Source organism: Gossypium hirsutum, chromosome A07, assembly GCF_007990345.1.
Source record: "Gossypium hirsutum isolate 1008001.06 chromosome A07, Gossypium_hirsutum_v2.1, whole genome shotgun sequence".
Taxonomy (NCBI): domain Eukaryota; kingdom Viridiplantae; phylum Streptophyta; class Magnoliopsida; order Malvales; family Malvaceae; genus Gossypium; species Gossypium hirsutum.
This window is the reverse complement of record NC_053430.1, coordinates 14,649,596-14,672,103: the sequence shown is the minus strand read 5'-3', so window position 1 is coordinate 14,672,103 and position 22,508 is coordinate 14,649,596. Positions and strand designations below refer to the sequence as shown.

The 22,508-nt window shown below is 34.1% G+C and overlaps 1 protein-coding gene across 3 annotated transcripts; it reads right to left on the bottom strand.

Moving 5' to 3' along the window:
• Positions 1-17,678: 17,678 nt before the first annotated feature.
• Positions 17,679-20,250, bottom strand: LOC107933994 (polygalacturonase-like). 3 transcript variants are annotated; one of them, XM_041117615.1, is made up of 5 exons: positions 20,049-20,250; positions 19,640-19,948; positions 19,027-19,542; positions 18,679-18,951; positions 17,679-17,950 (listed from the first exon to the last, which is right to left on the bottom strand). In XM_041117615.1, exons 1-4 carry the CDS (start codon positions 20,229-20,231, stop codon positions 18,691-18,693), a joined length of 1,269 nt encoding a protein of 422 aa, XP_040973549.1. In that variant the 5' UTR covers positions 20,232-20,250; the 3' UTR covers positions 17,679-17,950; positions 18,679-18,690. The 3 variants fall into 3 exon arrangements, with proteins under 3 accessions (XP_040973549.1, XP_016721806.1, XP_016721807.1); XM_016866317.2 differs by lacking the exon at positions 17,679-17,950 and having other exon boundaries at positions 18,583-18,951; XM_016866318.2 differs by lacking the exon at positions 17,679-17,950 and having other exon boundaries at positions 18,583-18,951; positions 19,087-19,542.
• Between the last annotated feature and the right edge of the window lie 2,258 nt (positions 20,251-22,508).

Here is a 22,508-nt window from a genome sequence, read left to right as displayed (position 1 = left end):
CTCGTTTCAAAGATACATCATATTCCATTAAACTTCCAAACCTTTATCGAACGTACTTGAATTGTGGCTTCATTCACATAGCAATATCTCATAATCACATGGCATTGCAACATTTTCATCATAATAGCAAAACATCAAGAACATGTTATATCATCAAAATAATCACATAATATCAAATTGTTCACATATATATACTTACAAATCGTGTAATATCATTAGCATTCAAATGCAATATTGCATTATTAAAATCACATGAACTTACCTCGAATGCGGCACGGCTATATATTCCGATTTAGTCCATAATCTCATTCATTTCCAATCTATGCCTGAATCTCATTTTCTTTGATCTATAATATCACATTTAGCTTACTAATTAGTGACATTATTCATATGGGTCCAAAAATCATATTTTTACAAATTTGCATTTTGACCCCTAAACTTTCACATATTTGCACTTTGTCCCGTAGGCTCGTAAAATAATTTTTATTCAATTTCCTTAGATTTTAAGCCTAGCCAAATCATTTTCATTACTGTAGCAGCCCCTAATTTCCACTAAATCACACTTTTATGACAAATTTTGTAACTTTTACAAAACAGACCTTTTTGATAATTTCACTAAAAATCACTTAGTAAAAGTCATTTATTACACACCGAGCATTCATATCCTACCATTAGACATAAAAAAACATGCATTTCATCCATGGTTAAATTTTTAAACACAAACACTAGCTCAAAATATGGGTAGAAATGAGTAGATCTTGTTACGAGGATTTCAAAAATGTAAAAATCATTAAAAATGGGGTTAGAATGGGCTTACAATCGAGCTTGGAAGCTTGAAAAACCCTAGCTATGTCTTCTCCATGCAATTTTCGGCCATGGGGTAGAATATGGACAAAAATTGACTTTTAATTTTGTTTTTAATTCATTTTAATTACTAGATTACCAAAATGCCCCTAACTTAAAAATATTCTATTTCACCCATTTCATGTCCATTTCTGTCCAAAAAATTATCCAATGGCCTAATTACCATTTAAGGGACTCCAATTTAATATTTCATAACAATTAGACACCTCTAAAATGTAGAAATCAACTTTTTCACTTTTTATAATTTAGTCCTTTTGACCAAATTGAGTGCCCAAACGTCAAAATTTTTTAACAAAATTTTCACGAAATCATCTTGTGAAATTGTAGACCATAAAAATATAATAAAAACAAATTTTATTGTGTCGAATTTGTTTTCCCGAAACCACTGTTCCGACTAGGCCCTAATTCGGGATGTTACAACTCTCCCCTCTTTAGGGATTTTCGTCGCCGAAAATCTTACCAGAAGAGTGGTTCGGTTTTCACATAAACTCCACTATCTCATAATAATTGTTGAAGAACCTTTACTCAGGCTATGTTTAATACATAGCTCTTTAATTTCTCATACTAAAGTCATGAACAATTCCGTGTTATACGACGCATTAATCGAATCTTGATTTCTATCAGAGAACTCATGTATACAAGGGTCGAACCCATACCATCATAGAATTTGTATATACACATCATACTTGAATCCTCTCAGATTCAAATGGTGTAGCCAGCTTGATCATCATGGCGTTAAGTTCTTTATCATTTTATACAGCCCGGCAGTTCACTAGTTCGACCTATGGTCATCATTAAAATTCAGAGCCTCAATTAGATTTTTCAATAATTTAGGATATAAATCCAGGATCTCAATCCGATTAACAAAAACTAGCATTTTAAGAAATTCAAAAATCTCAAAGATACTTAATCCCATAAGTCTGATGAGCGGAAATTCAGTACTTACCAACATGATTTACAGATTCATCAATTACTTAACAACAAGTCATACGACATCTTTCTTTTTCAAAGATAGGAATAATTCTAATATGAAATCTATAGTAATCTCATTCTCAGAGATCAGACCAAAACTATCTTACCATCCTTTAACAATTCAAGTCAGCTACACTATCTCAACTTAAGTCTTTCTATGACAGCAGATACTTTAAGCTATCGCACAACCCTTCTTGTCTTAAAACACATCACTGAAAATCAAGAAGTCTTTGCTCAATGCAGACTAAACCAGTTTCAAGGCTTCGGTTAACAATATTCTCGTATATTCAAATCGTTACCAACATGTAGTAGACCATTCAACTTTCACCAGACAAAAACTTTATCATTCAAAGCAACTTTAAATCGTATCAATGTCTTTCTAAGATATATACACTTTTATTCAGACTATCTGTCTTTTACCCAGAGAGATAAAATCTTATTCTCAGACTTGGAAAAAAATTCAGACATAAATATCCCATTAAATCTTTCAAACAATAACCCATACAAACTGAACAACTAAGTCGGTCTTAATTATTACTTGATAAAGTTTTAGGAAATCCTTCCTTTCAGTTGTCAAAACGATTTAACACGTAATCATGCAAAATTCACTCATCATACTAATCAAAGTTCATTTCAATTGCATTAGCTCAAGGTAGTATAAATGTTCCCAATTGAAGGCATTAACTTGATTAACTTTCTTGAGAAAGGAAATCCATCATACAAGTTGATACTAGCAATTTCACCACTTATGTCTTTGCCGATGTCAAATCCTTCACGAAGATTTAGAGAAATCCAGATACTAGAATTACCACATTACTATGATCAAAGCAGAAGCATAATCACACTTGACATAATTATCACAACTAAAGAACACACTATAGATATGAGCCGTGATTGATAAATTTCGGATATAGATAACTAGAAAACCAAGATTAAGAAGTCTAAGATAGAGAAATCCAAGATAAGAAAATCCAAGATATAATATCATAATGAAAGACCCAAAACAAAGCTCATAAGAAAATATGGAAGATTTCAATAATTTCCCTGAAGAAAGAAGTCCAGAAGAATACATCATTCAAGCCCACTGGAACCAAATGCAACAAGGATAATGTACCTTTCCATATATATATATCGAATAGAGCATCCATTAGAAGGACCAGAATCATAACATCAGGTACATTATCTCATAAAATCCCAACAGACGGAACGTAATAGAATTCCAGAGGGAAAATAGAGCAATACAAATTATATACTAGTCAAACTATCAATACTTTCGTCTTATTCCAAGAGTAGAAAGCATTTTCGCATGATAACAATTTATCTAAAAATAGATAGCCCTAGTAATACTTTTGAGAGTAAATGAAATCATAGAGTACCTCAAGAGAGACAGTCATAATCTGCTTACTGTAATTACCACATTCTGATATCTTACATGTCAAAATTTATTCTTCCAACTATTTCTGTTATTACAAATCCCACATTATAATTTTCATTGAAGAAGATTGATTCTGAAGTAATTCCAGTTAATACGTTTCTCGACATCGCACTTTATTAGCTCTGTCTTTACTTATCAATCCAATTAATCTCTGATCATAGTTATAATCATTCTACAACTGAACTCTTTGGTCTCATACTTGTGAGCTTATTCAACATTGATCTTATAAAATCCTTTGCAAAACACCACTCTAGTAAATGGGGGGGTCGTAAGGTCCCTAACTCGTCTCTCATACACATAAACATATAACACTATTTCATCATCATAGTAACATTTTCACAAACATATCATCCACTTCAGGAAAACTATTATTCACATTTGTATGACACAAAATTTTCAGTTATCTTATTTAAACCAGTGCATTTATGCATGCATTCTATGGATTCTGAATAACTTTACTTATCCAATTCATTTAATCAAACAAGTCATGACATAACATCTTATGAAGGCCAAACAAACATGGATAAGTATGTCACAATCAAAATTTTTATCTGGCACTTCATCATACACATCTCATAACATTCATATGAATCAATCCATCAATTTAACGTAAATAAGTTCATTACATTATAATCCTTTGTCTCATTTAAAGATATCGTTAAAATTCATCAACATTCAACGCCCAACCGGGAAAATGACATTTTTATCCGTAACATGATATTATAAACTTTTATTCATACCTTTATGAATTTTTTTTATCATATTCACTTAATCAAACAAGTCAAGTGCACGACATCATATGAATATCAAACAAGCATGAGTATTCCTCGTAACATAAACTTTTATCTCACATGTTATCACATACATATCATGAACTTTTTTTTTCATACTTTTCTGAGTTTAGGCTCATCATAACTATAATTTACCTAAATACCTTAGCTTCACATTTAACATGGTCAGTGTAGATCGGTTGGAGAGTACCTCTGTTTAAACAAGATGGTTCTCATTCGCATCGGGAGACATCACACTATCATGGATTGGTGGCATGTATAGCTAGACTCTCATTCATGCTAGGTTAGTTTGAGAACCGACTAAACCATAGCTCTGATACCATTAAATGTAACACCCCTTATCCGTATCCGAAGCCAGGATAGAGTTCGAGGTGTTACCAAACTTAAACATTCACAAACATGCAAAACCGGGCCATAAAATTTCATCCAAATTAAAACTTTTCAAATACATGTAAATCGTCCCTTATACAGGCCTTCAAGGCCTAAAACATACATCCGGGTGGTTTGGGACTAAACCGAGGACTTTAGAAAGCTCTGGGAAAACTTTGAGAAATTTTCATGAAACAGGGTCACACGCTCATGTGTCTTCAACACGCCCGTGTCCTCAGGCCATGTAACTCTCTGTTTATGATGTCAGCAAAAGAAATTGATCCACACGGCCAAGCCACACGCCCGTATGCTAGGCCGTGTCTTCCACACGGCTGAGACACATGGCCGTGTCTCTGCCCGTGTAGCCAACACTTAGGCTATTTTCCAAGCCTTATGTTGTCCTTAATTCTCTCCCATAGTTATTCACATTATAGACACACATTATAACATCAATTTATTGGTTAATCATCCTTTAGTAAAATTTCGTTAAAGCATTTACATGTTGTCATACATGTGTTTATTACCTATACTCATGTTAGACCAAGTTAGACATTCCAATTCACATTATATAATTGTCCATATTCAGTCATTATCAACTTACTATCATGCCACGCGTTCATTCCATGGCCACGACCACCTCGAATGGTCTTAGAGCATTCATCATGTACATGTGTTATACTAACCATTCATAACAACCAATTATAAACACATCACAAACATTAACACATAACAAGAATAATTAGGCTTACAAGCCATAACCGTTTAAGCCATATCTCATGGCCATATACAATAAATCAGTATAAGCCGATACGTTTGGCTAATCATAACAACATCTAACATAAAAACTAGTCATTATACATGCCACTCACTTGAAAGTATTTAATACACATATGACAACACTCCGGAGTTGTTGGCTTGATAGTTTGATGCTGCGTCCGACGGTCTCCAACCCTGAGCTGACCTGAGAACACTAAGGAAATGGAGAGGAGGGAGTAAACTTAAAGCTTAGTAAGTCCATATGAAAATAATAAGCAAATTATCAACATGATTCCATGAAAATGTAATCATAATTACACTTTTACTGATTTTCCAGTCATGCTTTTTTCTCAAGCCATAGTTACTAATTTATTTATATTTGGAGCTACGAAACTCCAAATTAAGATCTGTTAATTTTATCTAAAACTATACTCATATATCTTCTTATCATAAAATTTTCAAAATTTTTGATTTAGCCAATTAGTACAGTTTATTCATTAAATATACCCCTATTTCACTGTTCGACATTTCTGAACTCTCTGTACTAAAATTTATTTATTTCATGGTACGGGACTCCAAATTGAGAACCACTAATTTTTCCAAAACCTAAACTCACATATATTCTTACCATAAAATTTTCAAAATTTTTAGTTTAGCCAATTAGTACAGTTTATTCATTAAAAATACCCCTGTTTCACTGTCTGACAATTCCGACCTCTCTTCACTAAAAATTATTTCAGTGATTTTTCATGTCAGACCCCTTTAATTTCATATCTTATTCATCTTGTAATTCAATTTCTACCATTTTTGGTGATTTTTCAAAGTCACACAACTGCTGCTGTCTAAAATTGTTTTATTACAAAATTTCACTTTTACATAATTTCACTTACTCCATTCTATCTTACCAAAAGATTCGCTCAACTATCGAGCATATTATTCACAAATTTTCACATAGATATACTTGCACTTATTCATCACATAGTCATGTAAATATGTATTTTCATTTAGTAAATTTCCCGTTGAACTCATCGGAATAATAACAGATGCTCGGTGGCCTGTGCATATACCAACCTTGTAACCGAAGCTCTCTGGTACGAATAGTAGCTTGCACTTAGTACTACACATGCGACGTATCAATCTGGTACATGTAGTAGTCTGCACTTAGTACTACACATGTGACTTATCCATCTGATACTCGTAGTAGCTTGCACTTAGTACTACACACGTGATTGAAGTTAACGGTAGGCAAAGCCCGCACTTAGTACTACACATGCGACCTATCAATCCGGTACGCGTAGTAGCATGCACTTAGTACTACACACGTGACCTAACCATCTGATACACATAGTAGCCTACACTTAGTACTACACACGGGATCAAAACTATCGGGTACGCATAGTAGCCTGCACTTAGTACTACACATGCGTCATAACAATCTGGTACACGTAGTAGCCTGCACTTAGTACTACACACGTGACCTAAAACTGTCTTAAACACATAGTAGCCTGCACATAGTACTACACATGTGTTCTCACAACGGATCATTCGTATCTCTTCTATTCCAGAGGTTCAATCGAGAAATTCTTCACTTTTCAACATTTTACTAACTCGTTCTTAGTCAATCCCAATTCGTAGTTTACATCAATTGATCATTCTATAGGCAGCCACATCTCATATATTAACAAAAGATAATAACATAAAAAGAATCAAAATATTATTTACATATAAACTTACTCGTTTCAAAGAAACATCATATTCCATCAAACTTCCAAACCTTTATCGGACGTACTCGAATTGTGGCTTCATTCACATAGCAATATCTCATAATCACATGGCATTGCAACATTTTCATCATAATAGCAAAACATCAAGAACATGTTATATTATCAAAATAATCACATAATATCAAATTATTCTCATATATATATACTTACAACTCATGTAATATCATTAGCATTCAAATACAATATTGCATTATTAAAATCACATGACCTTACCTCGAATGCGGCACGGCACGGCTATATATTCTAATTTAGTCCATAATCTCATTCATTTCCAATCTATGCCCGAATCTAATTTTCTTTGATCTATAATATCACATTTAGCTTACTAATTAGTCACATTATTCATATGGCTCCAAAAATCATATTTTTACAAATTTGCATTTTAACCCCTAAACTTTCACATATTTGTACTTTGTCCCATAGGCTCATAAAATGATTTTTATTCAATTTCCTTGCATTTTAAGCCTAGCCAAATCATTTTCATAACTGTAGTAGCCACTAATTTCCACTAAATCACACTTGTATGAAAACTTTTGTAACTTTTACAAAACGGTCCTTTTTGACAATTTCACCGAAAATCACTTAGTAAAAGTCGTTTATTACACACCGAGCATTCATATTCTAACATTAGACATCAAAAAAATGCATTTCATCCATGGGTAAATTTTTAAACACAAACCCTAGCTTAATATATGTGTAGAAATGAGTAGATCTTGTTACGAGGATTTCAAAAACGTAAAAATCATTAAAAACGAGGCTAGAACAGACTTACAATCGAGCTTGGAAGTTTGAAAAACCCTAGATATGTCTTCTCCATTCAATTTTCGGCTATGGGGTAGGAGATGGACAAAAATTGGCTTTTAATTTTGTTTTTAATTCATTTTAATTACTAGATTACCAAAATGCCCCTAACTTAAAAATATTCTATTTCACCCATTTCATGTCCATTTTTGTCCAAAAAATTATCCAATGGTCTAATTACCATTTAAAGGACTCCAATTTAATATTTCATAACAATTAGACATCTCTAACATGTAGAACTCAACTTTTTCACTTTTTACAATTTAGTCCTTTTGACCAAATTGAGTGCCCAAACGTCAAATTTTTTGAACAAAAGTTTTACGAAATCATCTCGTGAAATTGTAGACCATAAAAATATAATAAAAACAAATTTTATTGTGTCGAATATGTTGTCCCGAAACCACTGTTTCGACTAGGCCCTAATTCAAGATGTTACAGAAAATCCCTTGTTGCTGACGATTTTTGGCTTTATTTTAATATTAGTTTTTGGTCCTTTTTCATTGTCGTTACTTATCTCTGCGTCTGGCACGAATTCAGTAAGTGTGGGTGCTTTTTGTCTCGTTTTTATGTTTGTTAAGTGGTTAAGAGACTCTTTTCTGTTTAGGAGACAATCTAGGCGCTGTGGATTGCTAAAACGGCACTTTAGACAGTAAGGAACCGTCGTTGATTGTTAGAGGTATGGACATCGTTAACTTTCTGGATTTTCCCTTTCTTACAAACTTTGTTTAAGTGACTAGCTAAGGGACATGTTGTTCGATATTAGGTTCTGGTGTGTTCGTGGTTGCATTAGCTTCGAATCGATACTAGGTGTGTACTCCGATTACACAGAAAATGAGATTCAAAAAAAGCCGAAAAGAAAACTGTTGACGCCACATGGGAAGTCGTGGTTGCATTAACTTCGAATCGATACCAGGTGTGTACTCCGATTACACAGAAAATGAGATTCGGTGAAAGCCAGAAAGTAAACTTTCGACACTACACGGGCGTGTGGACTGCCCATGTGGCGATACACGACCGTGTGATGATCAGCGAGGCCGTGTGCAAGACATGGGCTCTACCAATTGGGCCATGTGGGCTACACGGACGCGTGGGCTCACACGGGTGAACCACACGGACATGTTGGAAATTTGGGCCAGGCCGTGTGATCCACTCGGCCAAGCCTGATTTGGGTCGTGTGGGCCACACAGACGTATGGGCCCACACAGACATGTCACATAGGCGTGTGAGCCCATTTTTTTGAAATGTTCTGTAAGGTTGAACGGGTCGCCCAAGTGGACTGTGACCGGTTATAGGCTCGGTAAGCATTACTTAGACCTCTAATATCCATAGATCTGATCTGATTATGTGATGTATGATTAATACATGTGCTAGTTAGCACGTATATCTGTTCTGTCCTGTATATAGGTATATGTCTGTTAATCTATTTATTAGCATGCCATGTTTGTATGCTGCATTGCATTGGGGTGGGTTTGATAAAGTAAATGAAGTATTTAAAAGGCTTCACAAGCTTGCTGTTTGGCAGCTAAGCTGCATATTTATAATGTGTGCTACATTGCGGAACCTTATGGTTTGTAGGGTTGGATGGGTCGATATTATCCCTATATTTGATATGCAGTGATGGGTGGGTCGATTTTATCCCCACATGGTGTGTTGGGTTGGACGGAGTTAGTGTACAGGGTTAGTGGGCGTATTTTTCTGTATATCTAATCTGTTGCATGCTATATCTGACTTCGTAGGCTAAGGCCCGACTTTATATATGCATCTGATTCTGTTTCTGAGTGGGCTAAAGCTCACATCGATTTTGTAAAGTGCTCAGGCCCAAAGTATGACTATTTTCTAATATCTATCTGTATGCATGTTGAACTGTAGGGATGTACACACTGAGTTGCGAAACTCTCTCTTTTCCATTTTATCTATTCAGGTAATCCCCAGCAGTAGTTGGATTGGTGCAGCGGAGGACTCGATGGTGACCCCAACTTCCCACTTATGGGTTTTATAGTTTAAACGTTTTATTTTGTTCTTTCTTAATTATTTTGGGAATTTTGGATGTAATCTTAGACTTGGACTTGGACTTTTGGTTTTGATTTAGGATTTGAACTGTGAATTCAGATTTTAGAACTGCAGCGCTAGAGAATGGTTTTCTCGAAATAATTAAGGTTTTTTGTAAATTAAATTGGTTTTGAAAGCTTCTGCGATTTGAAATATGACTCTAAACTAAATTAAAGATAATAACTGGAACGGTTTTCACGTAGCGAAAAGGGCTTTCCAAAAACACTCTCATGTGACATCGTCAAATTCGACTATAACGTCTAGGCCGGGTTTGGGTTATTTCGAGTTTGCCTTTATCTCTGAGAAAGAAAGATACAATTTGGGTTGTAGTTGACTGATTGACAAAATCAACTCATTTTATTCCGGTACGATCTGATTACTCGCTTGATAAATTAGCTGAGTTATACATTTTTGATATTGTAAGATTACACGGGGCGCCATTGTCTATTGTGTCAGATAGAGATCCAAGATTCACTTCGCGGTTTTGGAAGAAACTACAATAGGCTTTAGGTACGAAATTGCGCTTTAGTACTGTTTTTCACCCGCAGACGGATGGTGAATCTGAGCGGATTTTTCAGATTCTCGAGGATATGTTGAGATGCTGCATTCTTGAGTTTGAAGGTACGTGGGAACAGTATTTGTTATTGATTGAATTTTCTTATAATAATAGTTTTCAATCGAACATTAAAATGGCACCGTACGAAGCCTTATATGGTAGAAAATGCCGTACACCTTTGTATTGGACTTGATAAAAGAGACTGATCAGAAAGTGAAAGTGATTCGTGAAAGTTTGAAAGCAGCTTCTAATTGTAAAAATCATATGCGAATTTAAACGAAAAGTTATTAAATTTGAGATCGGTGATAAAGTGTTTCTAAAAGTGTCTCCGTGGAAGAAAGTACTTCGGTTCGACCGTAAAGGCAAATTGAGTTCGAGGTTCATCAGGTCGTATGAGATTATAGAGCGTATCGGACCGGTTGTATATAGATTGTTATTGCCACCTGAGTTAGAAAAGATTCATAATGTGTTTCACGTATCGATGCTTTGACGATACAGATTTGATCCCTCACATGTGATTTCCCCATTTGAGATAGAAATTAAGTCCGATATGACCTATAAAGAAGAATCGATCTGTATTTTGCCTCGTGAGGTTAAAGAATTGAGAAATAAGAAAATTTCATTAGTAAAAGTAATGTGGCATCGACACGGTGTTGAAAAGCCTACGTGGGAGCCAGAAGATACTATGAGATAACAATATTTGAATCTGTTCAATGGTAAGATTTTCGGGGATGAAAATCCCTAAGGGAGGAGAGTTGTAACATCCTGGTTTAAACCCTAGTTGGAACAGTGATTTTAGGACCACAAATTTGAGTAAAAAAATATCTTTAATATTATTTTCTGTGTTTACAGTATGATATTTGATATGTGTGAAAGTTTCGTATGGAAATTTTATCGATTGTGTGTTTAATTTGATAAAATGATCTAATCGCAAAAAATGCAAAAGATGTCTTCTATTTTCTAAAGTTCTGAATTGCTTTGGTTTATTAAATGTGAGGTCCTTATTATGTTATTAGACCATTGATATATTAAATGGACATTGTTGGACATCTATTATAAGTTTACATCTATTATAACTTTAAATGTTTATTATATTAAGGCTAAATTGGTAAAATGGCTATTATAATGTTTATAATAAAACATAATCAAATTCAAGCTTTATATTTACTCATCTTTGTCGAAAATACAGAGAAAAATAAAAGAAAATAAGCTTGCTAGGGTTCAGCAATTTGATTACTTGATTAAGGTACGGTTTTGACTCGGATTTGATAATTTCTATGTTTTTGTGATCTTCGCTTAGTAATCTTTCAAGCCCATGTCTCAATTTCTGAATTTGATTATGATTTTAAGATGTGTCATTGTTGATAATGTGAGTTTTATGAAGTTTAATGATAGAAAATGAAATATATGTGTTAGATTACTATGTCGTATTGGGATTTTTGATGAATTTGAGTATTTTGGACTAAATTGTGAAAATGAGAAATTGAGGGGCTAAAATGTAGAATAAATGAAATATGTGGGCTTATATGAGCTAAAGGAAAATTCGGTTAGGCATATGTGAAAATAAATTATGTGTATTTTTTGATTTTATGAATTAAGAACTAAAGTGTTAAAATGTGAGGGCTAATTTGTAAAATGTCCTAAATATATATATATGGATTGATTTGAATGAATGTGAGATTGAATAAGTCAATTTTGAATTTATATAGATCAAGAACCAAAAAAATAGAATTAGATCGGGGAAAGTCGAAAGTGTTGAATAATCGTTCGTTTCTGTTCATTTTCGTACGAGGTAAGTCTATATAAATGTGTTTGAGTTGATTTATTCATGTTTATATGATATTGAATTGTGATGAATGGTTATAGAAGCTGAATATGTGATATTGAGAAAATTTCGATAATGTGACGACGTCCGAAAGTCCCGTACGAACCTTAGGAATAGTAGGATACATATGTCATGACATAGGATTCTGATATGTGATTCCGTGTAAGACCATGTCTGGGACATTGGCATCGATTTGAGATTTAAGTGTAAGACCATGTCTGGGACATCGGCATTTTATTTTATTTCGTGTAAGACCCTGTCTGAGACAGTGGCATCAATATTTGTTTACATGTAAGACCACATCTAGGACGTTGGCATTGTACGAGCTTTCTGAGCTATCCGCGTATCCTATTTAATTCTGTACGGTTCAATGGGCATTCTGAGAAATACGTGATTGAATGGATGAATAACCGATTCAGGTATGTTGAGATGTGTTCAACATTTGTTAATGAGAAGTAAGTATATGTGCAAGTGATGATATGTGATAAAAGTATGAGAAAATATGTTATATGTGCAAATGAATTGGGAATATGTGAAATGTATATGAATTATGTGGTTTGTGATAGTGTTTGGCTATGATGTATATGTATTTTATAAAGCTTATATGCTTAAAATGATATGTTTATTTGTATATGACTTACTCAGCTTTTGAAAGCTTACTTCGTGTGTGTTTGCATTGTGTTATAGATATCAAAACTACCGGAAGGTCGGGGATCGTCGAGGATCATTACTATACTATCGAACTCTATTTTGGTAGCTTTTGAAAATGTGAATATTGAAGTATGGCATGTATAGGCTAGAAGTATTTGAATATGTTTTGTGATGTGTATATCATGCCATGTGATATGGCTAGATTAAAGTTGTTATTTGGTTTGATTTTTGGTATATAAGTTATGTTAAGAAATGGTATGTGTTAATGTGCATAAATGGCCTAGTGAAAGATGGTCAATTTGGTAAGTTAGTTATGTGAATTAGTTATGAAAATGGTATGATATTGATATGAGTCTGGTATATGATTTTGGTAGGTTTTGGTTTGGATAATAATGGTGAAATTGGTTGGTGATTATATGACATGAATAATGAATGTTTTGTGATTGAAATTGGTTGAAATTATGGTGCAATTGATGCTTATTTGATGCTTGTAGGGAGGACCCAAAATGGGTGGCATATTGGCCTTGTAAATGGCCTATTTTTGCTCACACCGGCAAGGACACCGGCGTGCGTCTCTGCCGTGTCGCTCGAGGGCAATTTCAAAATGAGCTTGGGTAGACCACAAGGTCACACACACGAGCATGTGCCAAACCGTGTGGCTAAGTCAATTTCGAGCATGGGCTAGAAACACAGTCGTGTGACTGGCCGTGTCATCCAAGTCAGTGGCCTCCCTAATTTTCACACGGCCTGGCACACGGGCGTGTCTTGTGGTCGTGTGGACAGTCAGTATGTATGCCTTGTTTCGCCACGGCCTAAACACACGGGCATGTCTAATACCGTGTGAGATACACGGCCTGTTCACACGGGCGTGTGACCTTTGTAACTTAGAAAAATTGTTTAGCTTCGAATTTTTTTTTGTATATGTTTAGTTTAGTCTCGATCCCTTCCTAATGCAAGTTTAAGGTCTCGTTGACCTATGAAAGGGATTTTATGTTGATATTTGACTATGATATGACGATGTATGACTTCTGATTGTGAAATGATTACGAAATGTTTCGATATGTCCGGTAATGCCTCATAACCCTAGTCCAGCGACGGATACGGGTTAAGGGTGTTACAGATTTTGTATTGGGATTGCCTTTGTCTCCGAGAAAGAAAGATGTTGTTTGGGTCATTGTTGATTATTTGATGAAATCTGCACATGTTATTCCAGTGCGTAGAGATTATCCACTCGAGAGATTAGCAGAGTTGTATGTTGTTGGGGTTGTCAAATTGCACGAGGTGCCAGTTTTTATTATTTCTAATAGGGATCTGTGGTTTACGTCTCGATTTTGGAGTAAGTTACATAAGGCTCTAAGTACTCATTTTCAGTTTAGTACTGCATTTCATCCTCAGACAGATGGACAATTTGAGCCAGTGATTTAGATACTTGAGGATATGCTTCGATGTTGTGTTTTAGAGTTCGAATGTAACTTAGAGAAATTCTTACCGTTGGTTGAATTTGGGTACTACAATAGTTATTAGTCGAGCATTAAAATGGCACTGTATGAGGCTTTATACAGTCGAAAATGTCGAACTCTATTGCATTGGACTGAGCTCAGTGAGAAAAAGCTTCACAGGGTTGATTTGATATACGAAACTAAAGAAAAGGTTAAAGTGATTCGAGATAGTTTGAAAGCAACCTCAGATCGACATAAAGCTTATACGGATTTGAAAAGAAAAAATATTGAATTTCAAGTTGGTGACAAGGTGTTTTCAAAAGTATCGCCCTGGAAGAAAGTTCTTTGATTCAGTCGTAATGGGAAGCTAAGTCTACGGTTTATTGGGTCGTATGAGATTATTAAAAGAATCAGACTGATAGCTTATAGATTAGCTTTTCTGTCAGATTTAGAAAAGATTCATAACGTATTTGATGTATCTATATTATGATGGTATCGATCAGACCCCTCACACGTGATTTCACTTGTCGATGTTGAGATTCAGCCTAATATGGCGAACAATGAGGAATCGATCAAAATTCTAACTTGAGAGGATAAAGAATTAAGAAATAAAAGCATAGCTTTAGTGAAAGCTCTTTGGCAACGACACACTATAAAAGAAGCTATCTAGGAACTAGAAGCAGCTATGAAAGTGCAATACCCGAATCTCTTTTCTGGTAAGATTTTCGAGGACGAATATTCCTTCAGGGGTGGAGAGTTGTAATAGCTAGTTTTTAATGAAATAAAAAAAGTAGTTTTGGGACCACAAATCTGACTAGTAAATATTTATTTTATCATTATTTTAAAGTCTATGGTATGTTAGTAGTACCGTATGGAAATTTTGTTAAGAAATTTTGATGTTTACATGCTTAATTAGGTGTAAAGGACTAAATCGTTAAAGGTTTAAAAGTGGAGTTCTAGAAGTCAAAGGAGTCTGATTGCTATGAAACTTAAATGTGAATGGATTTTAATACTAATTAGACCACTTTTATTGTTAGTGGAGTTTTATGGATACTAAAATGATGATTTTAAGGTTAATAATAAAGGTGAAATAAGTAATTTAGTAAATAAGTTAAGGTAAATTAAGAAAAAACAAAACATATCATCTTTATTTTATCTTCTTCTATCGAAAAACTAAAGGGAAGAACTCCATGGAAGCTTGCTAGGTTCGGCCAACTCCCTTTGCTTACACGTAAGGTGGTTTTTGTCTCTTTTTAATGATTTTTATGTTTTCGGGATTGTTGTAGCTTAATCTAGCTAGCTCAGGGACTAATTTGCAAAACTATTAAAGGATTAGGGTTTTTCCATGAACATGCTTGCATGATGTTTGAAGTTTAATGAAAGATTATGAGTCCTTGTTGTTAAATAAACAACTTTTGTAAAGTGATTTTTGATAAATTTATCAATTAGGGACTTATTTGTAAACATAGTAAAATACCATGATAAATTTATGAAATGATAGTTTTTTGGGTTAATATGAGTCCCTAGGTAATTCGTCTAGCATGAAATGTGGATGAATTTGCATAAATGTCAATTTACGAGCTTAATAACTAAATTGTAAAGAAGTTAAAATACTAGGGGAAAAGTGTAATTTTTTAAAAGTATGAATTTGAGACTGAATTGAATAATAGAGGAATTAAATGAATTGAATTTATCTATTTAGAACAAGATAAACCTCGTACAGAGTTAGATCGGGGAAAAACGAAAGCTTCAGATTGATCGATTACGTTTTTACACCTTGTTTATCGAGGTAAGCTCGTACGGTTTAATGTTGTTTTAATGTTATTTTTATTCATATATTAATGTGTTATTTTCCATGTATCTAAATGATGTATATTCAACGATTTCATGACGGTTGTCAAGCCCCGTTTGAACCTTAAGAATTTGTAGGATACAAATGACATGTCATTAGGGTTTTCATGTTTCTAGTGTTGGTCTTGAATGTCCTATGATAGTCGAGGTCCTACATTTGTTGCGGATACTCCACAGCTCATATGAGCAGCATCGTGTAGCTTACATTCCAACCCACAGCTCGTGTGAGCATGCCCATTTCATAACTCCTGTGAGCGATGATGTAAAGGAAATGAAAGGTTACGGTTTTATGTTTATTAAACTCCGTGTGAGCTATCTCTTGTATCCGATGATATTGTAAATGGTTTAACGGGCATGAAAAGGAAAAGAATGACAAATGTTCAAAAGGAATTATGTATGTATTTATGAAAATGGTTGAAATGGTAAGTTCCATTGAAAGTATGATATGTTAAGGAAAATGGTGTCAAATGAATTATGTTCATGTGTAATGGTTTACTTGGGAATTAACTGATTCGAATATGTGTTTAGAAGCTAGGAGACTTTTGGCACTCGACTTATGCACTGCCAAATCAAAACTAACCCGCGTCTGCTTCTCATGAACTTAGTCCACTAACAACCTCGGGAAGCTATCAAGGTGGGAATTAACCCAAAATTGGTATTGCCCATCCGTGAGCACCTTCACCCTAAGCCAGTTTGGACTATGAGGTTGGAAGAAAAGTAATTCTTGCTGACTCATTATGTTAGTGGAAGATTAGAATATCCTATTAGGGTACTGACTAGTTGATTGACGAGGAACCCGAGTAGATAGTTGATAGTAAACTCTTTAATACGAAGACAAATGTGTAGAAACCTAAGATGCCTGAAAGGTGTGTGTTTACAAGTGTCAGCTCAATCAAAGAATGAAAAATGGGAATGATAAAAGAAAAATACAATGACCACCTAAGAGGCTATGTATAAGAGAATATGAGAAAAAGGTGATCTACAATGAGTTCTCTTGATTTCAAGGCTTGGACATGTCCCTATCGAGTCTAGAATTATCTTTGACTTATATTAATGTAAAAGAACAAGTTTGTGAACATTTATGACCGTTGTGGATAATTTGGAGCCGTTAGAAGCATTAATTTCGGGTTAAAAAAGTGACTCTGCAACCCAAGTATTGGGACTTGGTACTTGGCTTGAAAGTAGTCATTTGTTGTAACATCCTTCACTCGTCTTGAAAATCTATATGGATATGAGATGTTACAGTGACACTTTCAAGCTTAAACCATTTAAAAAAAAACAAGTGTCAATTTCGAAACATACTTATGTTTTATAAATCCAATAGGGAACATTTAAAAAGATTCAAATATAATTAGAAAGCATTTTGGGGTATTGAATACATACAAGGATACGTCCAAATAATAAAACAAATGTTCTTTAGCATAAATTGGGGTTGTTCGAGTTGAGGAGGATATCAGTTTTACAATAACTTAAAACTTTAAAAAATTTAAATAAAATTTTAGAAATAAGATAAAATTATTTTTAAGACTTCAAAATCATCCTACAATCATTTAGAAACTATTTATGGGCGATCGAAAGTGTACATGCTAAAAGAAAAAGAGCCATTGGAAGCCAAAAAGAATAATGAGGGCAAAATGCTGAGACAGCGCGCGGGGTCGCGATGTTACACATATGAAGTCATGACATCACTTGTTGGTTGGGTGAGGTCGTAAATGTCAGAATTGAATGTTGTGACATTGCAAGGACGAGATCGCGATGTCATCCTATAAGCAGCCTACAATCACTCCAAATTATTCCCGCATCACTCCTAAATTTCCACAGAACTTACCAATAAGTCTCAATCCATTTATAAATGGGATTTCAAACCATGATTCATCGTAGAAGTGAGTTTAAAGAAAATCTAAACCAAAGTATAACATACAAATTAGCCAATCAAATACATTCTTCACTCAAAATTGTAAAACATCATAGTACCATTCTTTAAAAGGTTTAAGCGCTTCTATAAATGTCATAACTATTAAAATCTAGTATAATACCATAGATTTAACCTGCTATCATTTGAGCATGTAACGTTATCCCTCAAAATCTGTAATTGAAACGAAATTGAAATATGTGTATAAATATAATCATATGTTCAAGCACGTACAAATAATAAAAAAATACTCTTAAAATAAAGCTCTTAAACTTCACTTCAAAATGAAAATATTTTTCAAATATTTTATTAGATGAATAAGGATGATCAATTTTAATTTTATTATAATTAGAGTTTTCACATTAATATTCAGTTTTCTTTAAAAGCATCTATTTATGTTATAAAAAACAAAAAAATAGTATCTAGTTCAGTAGAATTTTAATAATAACTATACTGTAAGCCTAAATGCATTAAATGTTATCACATTGCAATATTTTTTGTCGAAGTGTAATTTTAAAAATAATTAATTTTAAGCAAAAAATTCTTAACATAGAATGTAAAAAAAATTGTTTGCAAAAAATAAATAATTATAAGAGTTACAACCTCATCAAAAAATTTTATACCTATGCTATTTATTAAGAGGTGGGGGTAGGGTTTGCTGGGACAGGGGCGGAACATGCAGCTGGATTTTGTTTGCCACTAACTTTAGGTTTCACATTCGAACATTGTGATACTGCAGGTCCAGTCGGTCCACTGTGTGTAATTTCAATGTCGGCGAGTTCCACATTTTCACACGGCAAAGTAGCGCTGCAAATAATCTTGACAGCTTCTAGAAGCGCAGAAGTGCCATGAATGTTTTTGAAACTAATGTTGCTTAGTTTAACTTTTGATTCTTCCTGCATCAACAAAATAATGATTCAATGATCGATTAACTCTTTTTTATCTTATCATTTTGATAAATATGTACATACATTTATTTTGCATTTGTTCCATGGGCAATATTTCTGATCAATTATAATAGGAGAACTAACATTGGTCACTGTAATATCCTCAAAGTGAATGTTCGAACAAGTGCCGGGTTCAGCGCCTGGCCAACTTTTGATTCTAACACCATTTGAAGTATTAGTCAAGGTGCAATTTTTTACAATAACTCCATCAACGGGTTCTTCATTTTTAAACAATCCTAGACTGCCAATACTGATACCATGTCCTGGTCCACAAGTTACTCCATTGATAACCAAATTTTTGGAACCATCCCCAATTGAAACACAATCATCACCAGTTTTTATCTCCGTGTTAAGAACATTGACCCCGTCTGATCTCCCGATGTGAATCCCATCTGTGTTTGGGCTTTCTCCAGGTGCTGATACGGTGAAATGTTCGAAAGTAATGTTTTTGCATCCTAGAACATTAACGTGGAATTGCTTGCTGTCTTTGGTAGTTATACCTTGTATCATTGCGTTGGTTAAAAAATCAAACCTTAGGTTCTGTTTAATTTCAGAATGAAACAAACAAAAAAAAATTATTACTTAATTCTATTTATAAACACAAAAGTCATAACTTCTTGATAAGAAAAGAACTTACAATAGGAAGTGAACCACAAAAATTATGCTTGTCGCAACCTTCCCTTTTATAAGCAGTGGTTCCTTGGCCGTCGAAAACTCCTCCGCTAGACAATTTGATATTTTCAATTCTATTGAAGGCAATCCATTTAGGCTCCTTGAAAGCACTAGGGTCTGCCGGAGCCTTCATAGTGCCTTCAACTTGAAGCTCAATAGGAGCCTTGCAAGGACCATCTAAGGTAGCTGTACTTAAAAAATATGTCCCTTTAGGAATCACAATTTTTGCCGGAGATGTCGAGGCACATGCTTCTTTCCAAGCATCCAACAATGGCTAAAACAAAAAATAAACCATATATACAAATAATAGACTTGAAAAACAATTATACATGCTTTTACCATATGGTTATAAAGTTATATGAAATTTTTGTTACCTTACTCAAATCTGTTTTCTCATCTGCCTTAGCACCAAACTTTGCAACAACATCAATAACGCCACCTCCACCTCCTCCTCCACTGCCACCACCACCACCACCAGCTTCTCGAGCTTTAGCGAATGACCTGGTTAAAAGTAATAGTATTAACATGGATGAAATAAAATTAAATTGAATAGCCATAATTTACTTTTATTTTTGTTTACTTCAAACCGAGAATGATTTTGTGTTTTGTTTTGTTTCATACCTTCTTATATAAAGAGAGTAAGGCCAAATTACAACCAACTAAATATTTTCTATTTTAATTAGTGTGGGTAAATAATATGACCAAGTTTTACTTACTATAATTAGCTCTTATTCTTATTTTTATTTTTTGGAAGGGAATTAGCTCTTTTCTTTTATTTCTACATGGTTTGGGTATATAAATTTACGGTTAATTTGCCAACAGACATGATGCAATCAAAACATTTAGTAAAAAGAGTTAACTAACATATGAATTAATAGAATTATTTAAGGTTTCTCTATATATTAAAGATGTTTATTTAATGCAATAAAAATGATGAATGAAATTACCAACTGTGTTTTAGCTCGATTGGCATCGATATTGTTGCCCCTGCCAGAAAACATGGGTTCGGGCATGCTAAAGGGCGCTAATGCTCCTATTTAAGGGTTGAGGGGGGGTTATGGGTAGTTTTAGACATTGTACAAAAAAATGATAAATAAAATTATCCATTATTAATTTATTTTCTATATTATATATTAAGCCTTCACTGAGTTGGTGTCATAAGACAAAGGAGCGACAACTCTACTGGGTAATAATTAAACTAACATTTGTTTACAAAGTGTACTATATTATTTTGAGAGTGTTTTTGTCTTTTTATATCTTTCATATGAAAAGTAGAAAAAATACACATAATGGTTCCTGACCATTTCAAAAAAATGCCTCATTTGTTTAGTATATCAACCTTTTTTTTAAATATACATGTCACATAATTCTTTTTTCACCCAAGATGAGGGTGAGACATGCCCGTGTCTTAGACCGTATTGGCATTTGAAATAGGGACTGGTGACGTCACAAACTAACTAAAATACGATAAAGGCAAGCGCACCTATCGAATGGTAGTATAGTTACGGTGAGTCAGGAATATCGTATCCACAAGGACTAAAAGTATTAGTAATTACTATCTTTTTATTATTTAGCCTATAAATTGAAGGATTTGTTTCAAAATCTAATTTTAACTAAACTAATTACAACGCGACAGAGAGCGAATTGAGAAAATACTTGAAGAAAACTTATGAGGAGGACAATACCCAAGAAAGAATCCACCTAGACTTCGCTTATTATTCTAAATCTAAATTAAACAATTTATTCATTTGACTTAATCCATAGAAATCCCTAAATTATATTAATATCTCTTTCGAGAGTAAAAATGTAACACCCTAAACCTGGCCTAGAAGTTTAGACCGAATTCAGAATGCTACATTGATCTCCAAAGTGACCGTGAGAAAATATTTATATTAACATCCTTTACTCGATTTTTAAAAAACATAAATACCACATGTTCAAAATCTGAATAATAAAATGATTAAAACATAAAACAACATTCTACCACAGTGTTATTAAAAACCTTACTTTCAAAACTGAATAACAAATAGAAATCAGAAACCATAACTAATAATTTATTAGTCTCAAACTGCCTGAGTCCTTCGCATACCGAGTCCAACAACAGAATTTTGAAATGTACCTGAAAGTGGAAACATAAGAGGGGTTAAGCTATATGAGCTTAGTGTGAGATCAAACTAACTAACTACCTAAACAGAAACAAACACAGTAAACCTAAAAATAGTTCAGCAGCGGAACACACTTACGGAGTGACTTAACAAAACAGACCATATGGCTCTGTTAAACACAATACCCAATATTCTCAGAAGTCACAAATTGGGCCTAAGCTCTTTTCTAGAATCCGAGTCGATTGGGCCTTAGCCCATCACACAAAATTTCTTTAGGCACGAGTGCCTTCCAGTCAAATATTGCAATCAGATTTCCCAGACAATCAGACAGAAAAGTTTCAGTCAAACAGATATAGCAATCACAGAATCCAATAGATGCATATGAGTGCGAATGAGTTATAAAATAACCCACCCATCCAACTAACACACCATCACCATCCCCTATCAAACCTCAATAGAGCTGTAAGCTCATCCAGCCAATCACTCCAATTAGGACCTCGAAAATCCCATCCAACCTTATATCCCCCATACATTGTCCATGACCCTCAGGGAATTGGGGCTATCAGAAAGCTGTATAGTGCCATACAAAATACAGCGGTACAGACATGCAGTATAATCGCCAGATCAGATATATCACGCAGCGTATGAGTTGTATTGTGTAATGCGGTAACCCACGGTATAGACATGCAATACAAACTGCCAGATCAAATAATAGTACGTAGCATAGCC

What these genes read in the sequence shown, in the direction of transcription:
- LOC107933994 (XM_041117615.1), bottom strand. Translation starts at nt 20,231, where the DNA reads ATGGCTATTCAATTTAATTTTATTTCATCCATGTTAATACTATTACTT. An exon ending in TTTGTGGTTCACTTCCTATT is followed by an intron (nt 19,543 to 19,639) that starts GTAAGTTCTTTT and finishes GAAATTAAACAG; the next exon opens with AACCTAAGGTTTGATTTTTT. An exon ending in GGAACAAATGCAAAATAAAT is followed by an intron (nt 18,952 to 19,026) that starts GTATGTACATAT and finishes TTGTTGATGCAG; the next exon opens with GAAGAATCAAAAGTTAAACT.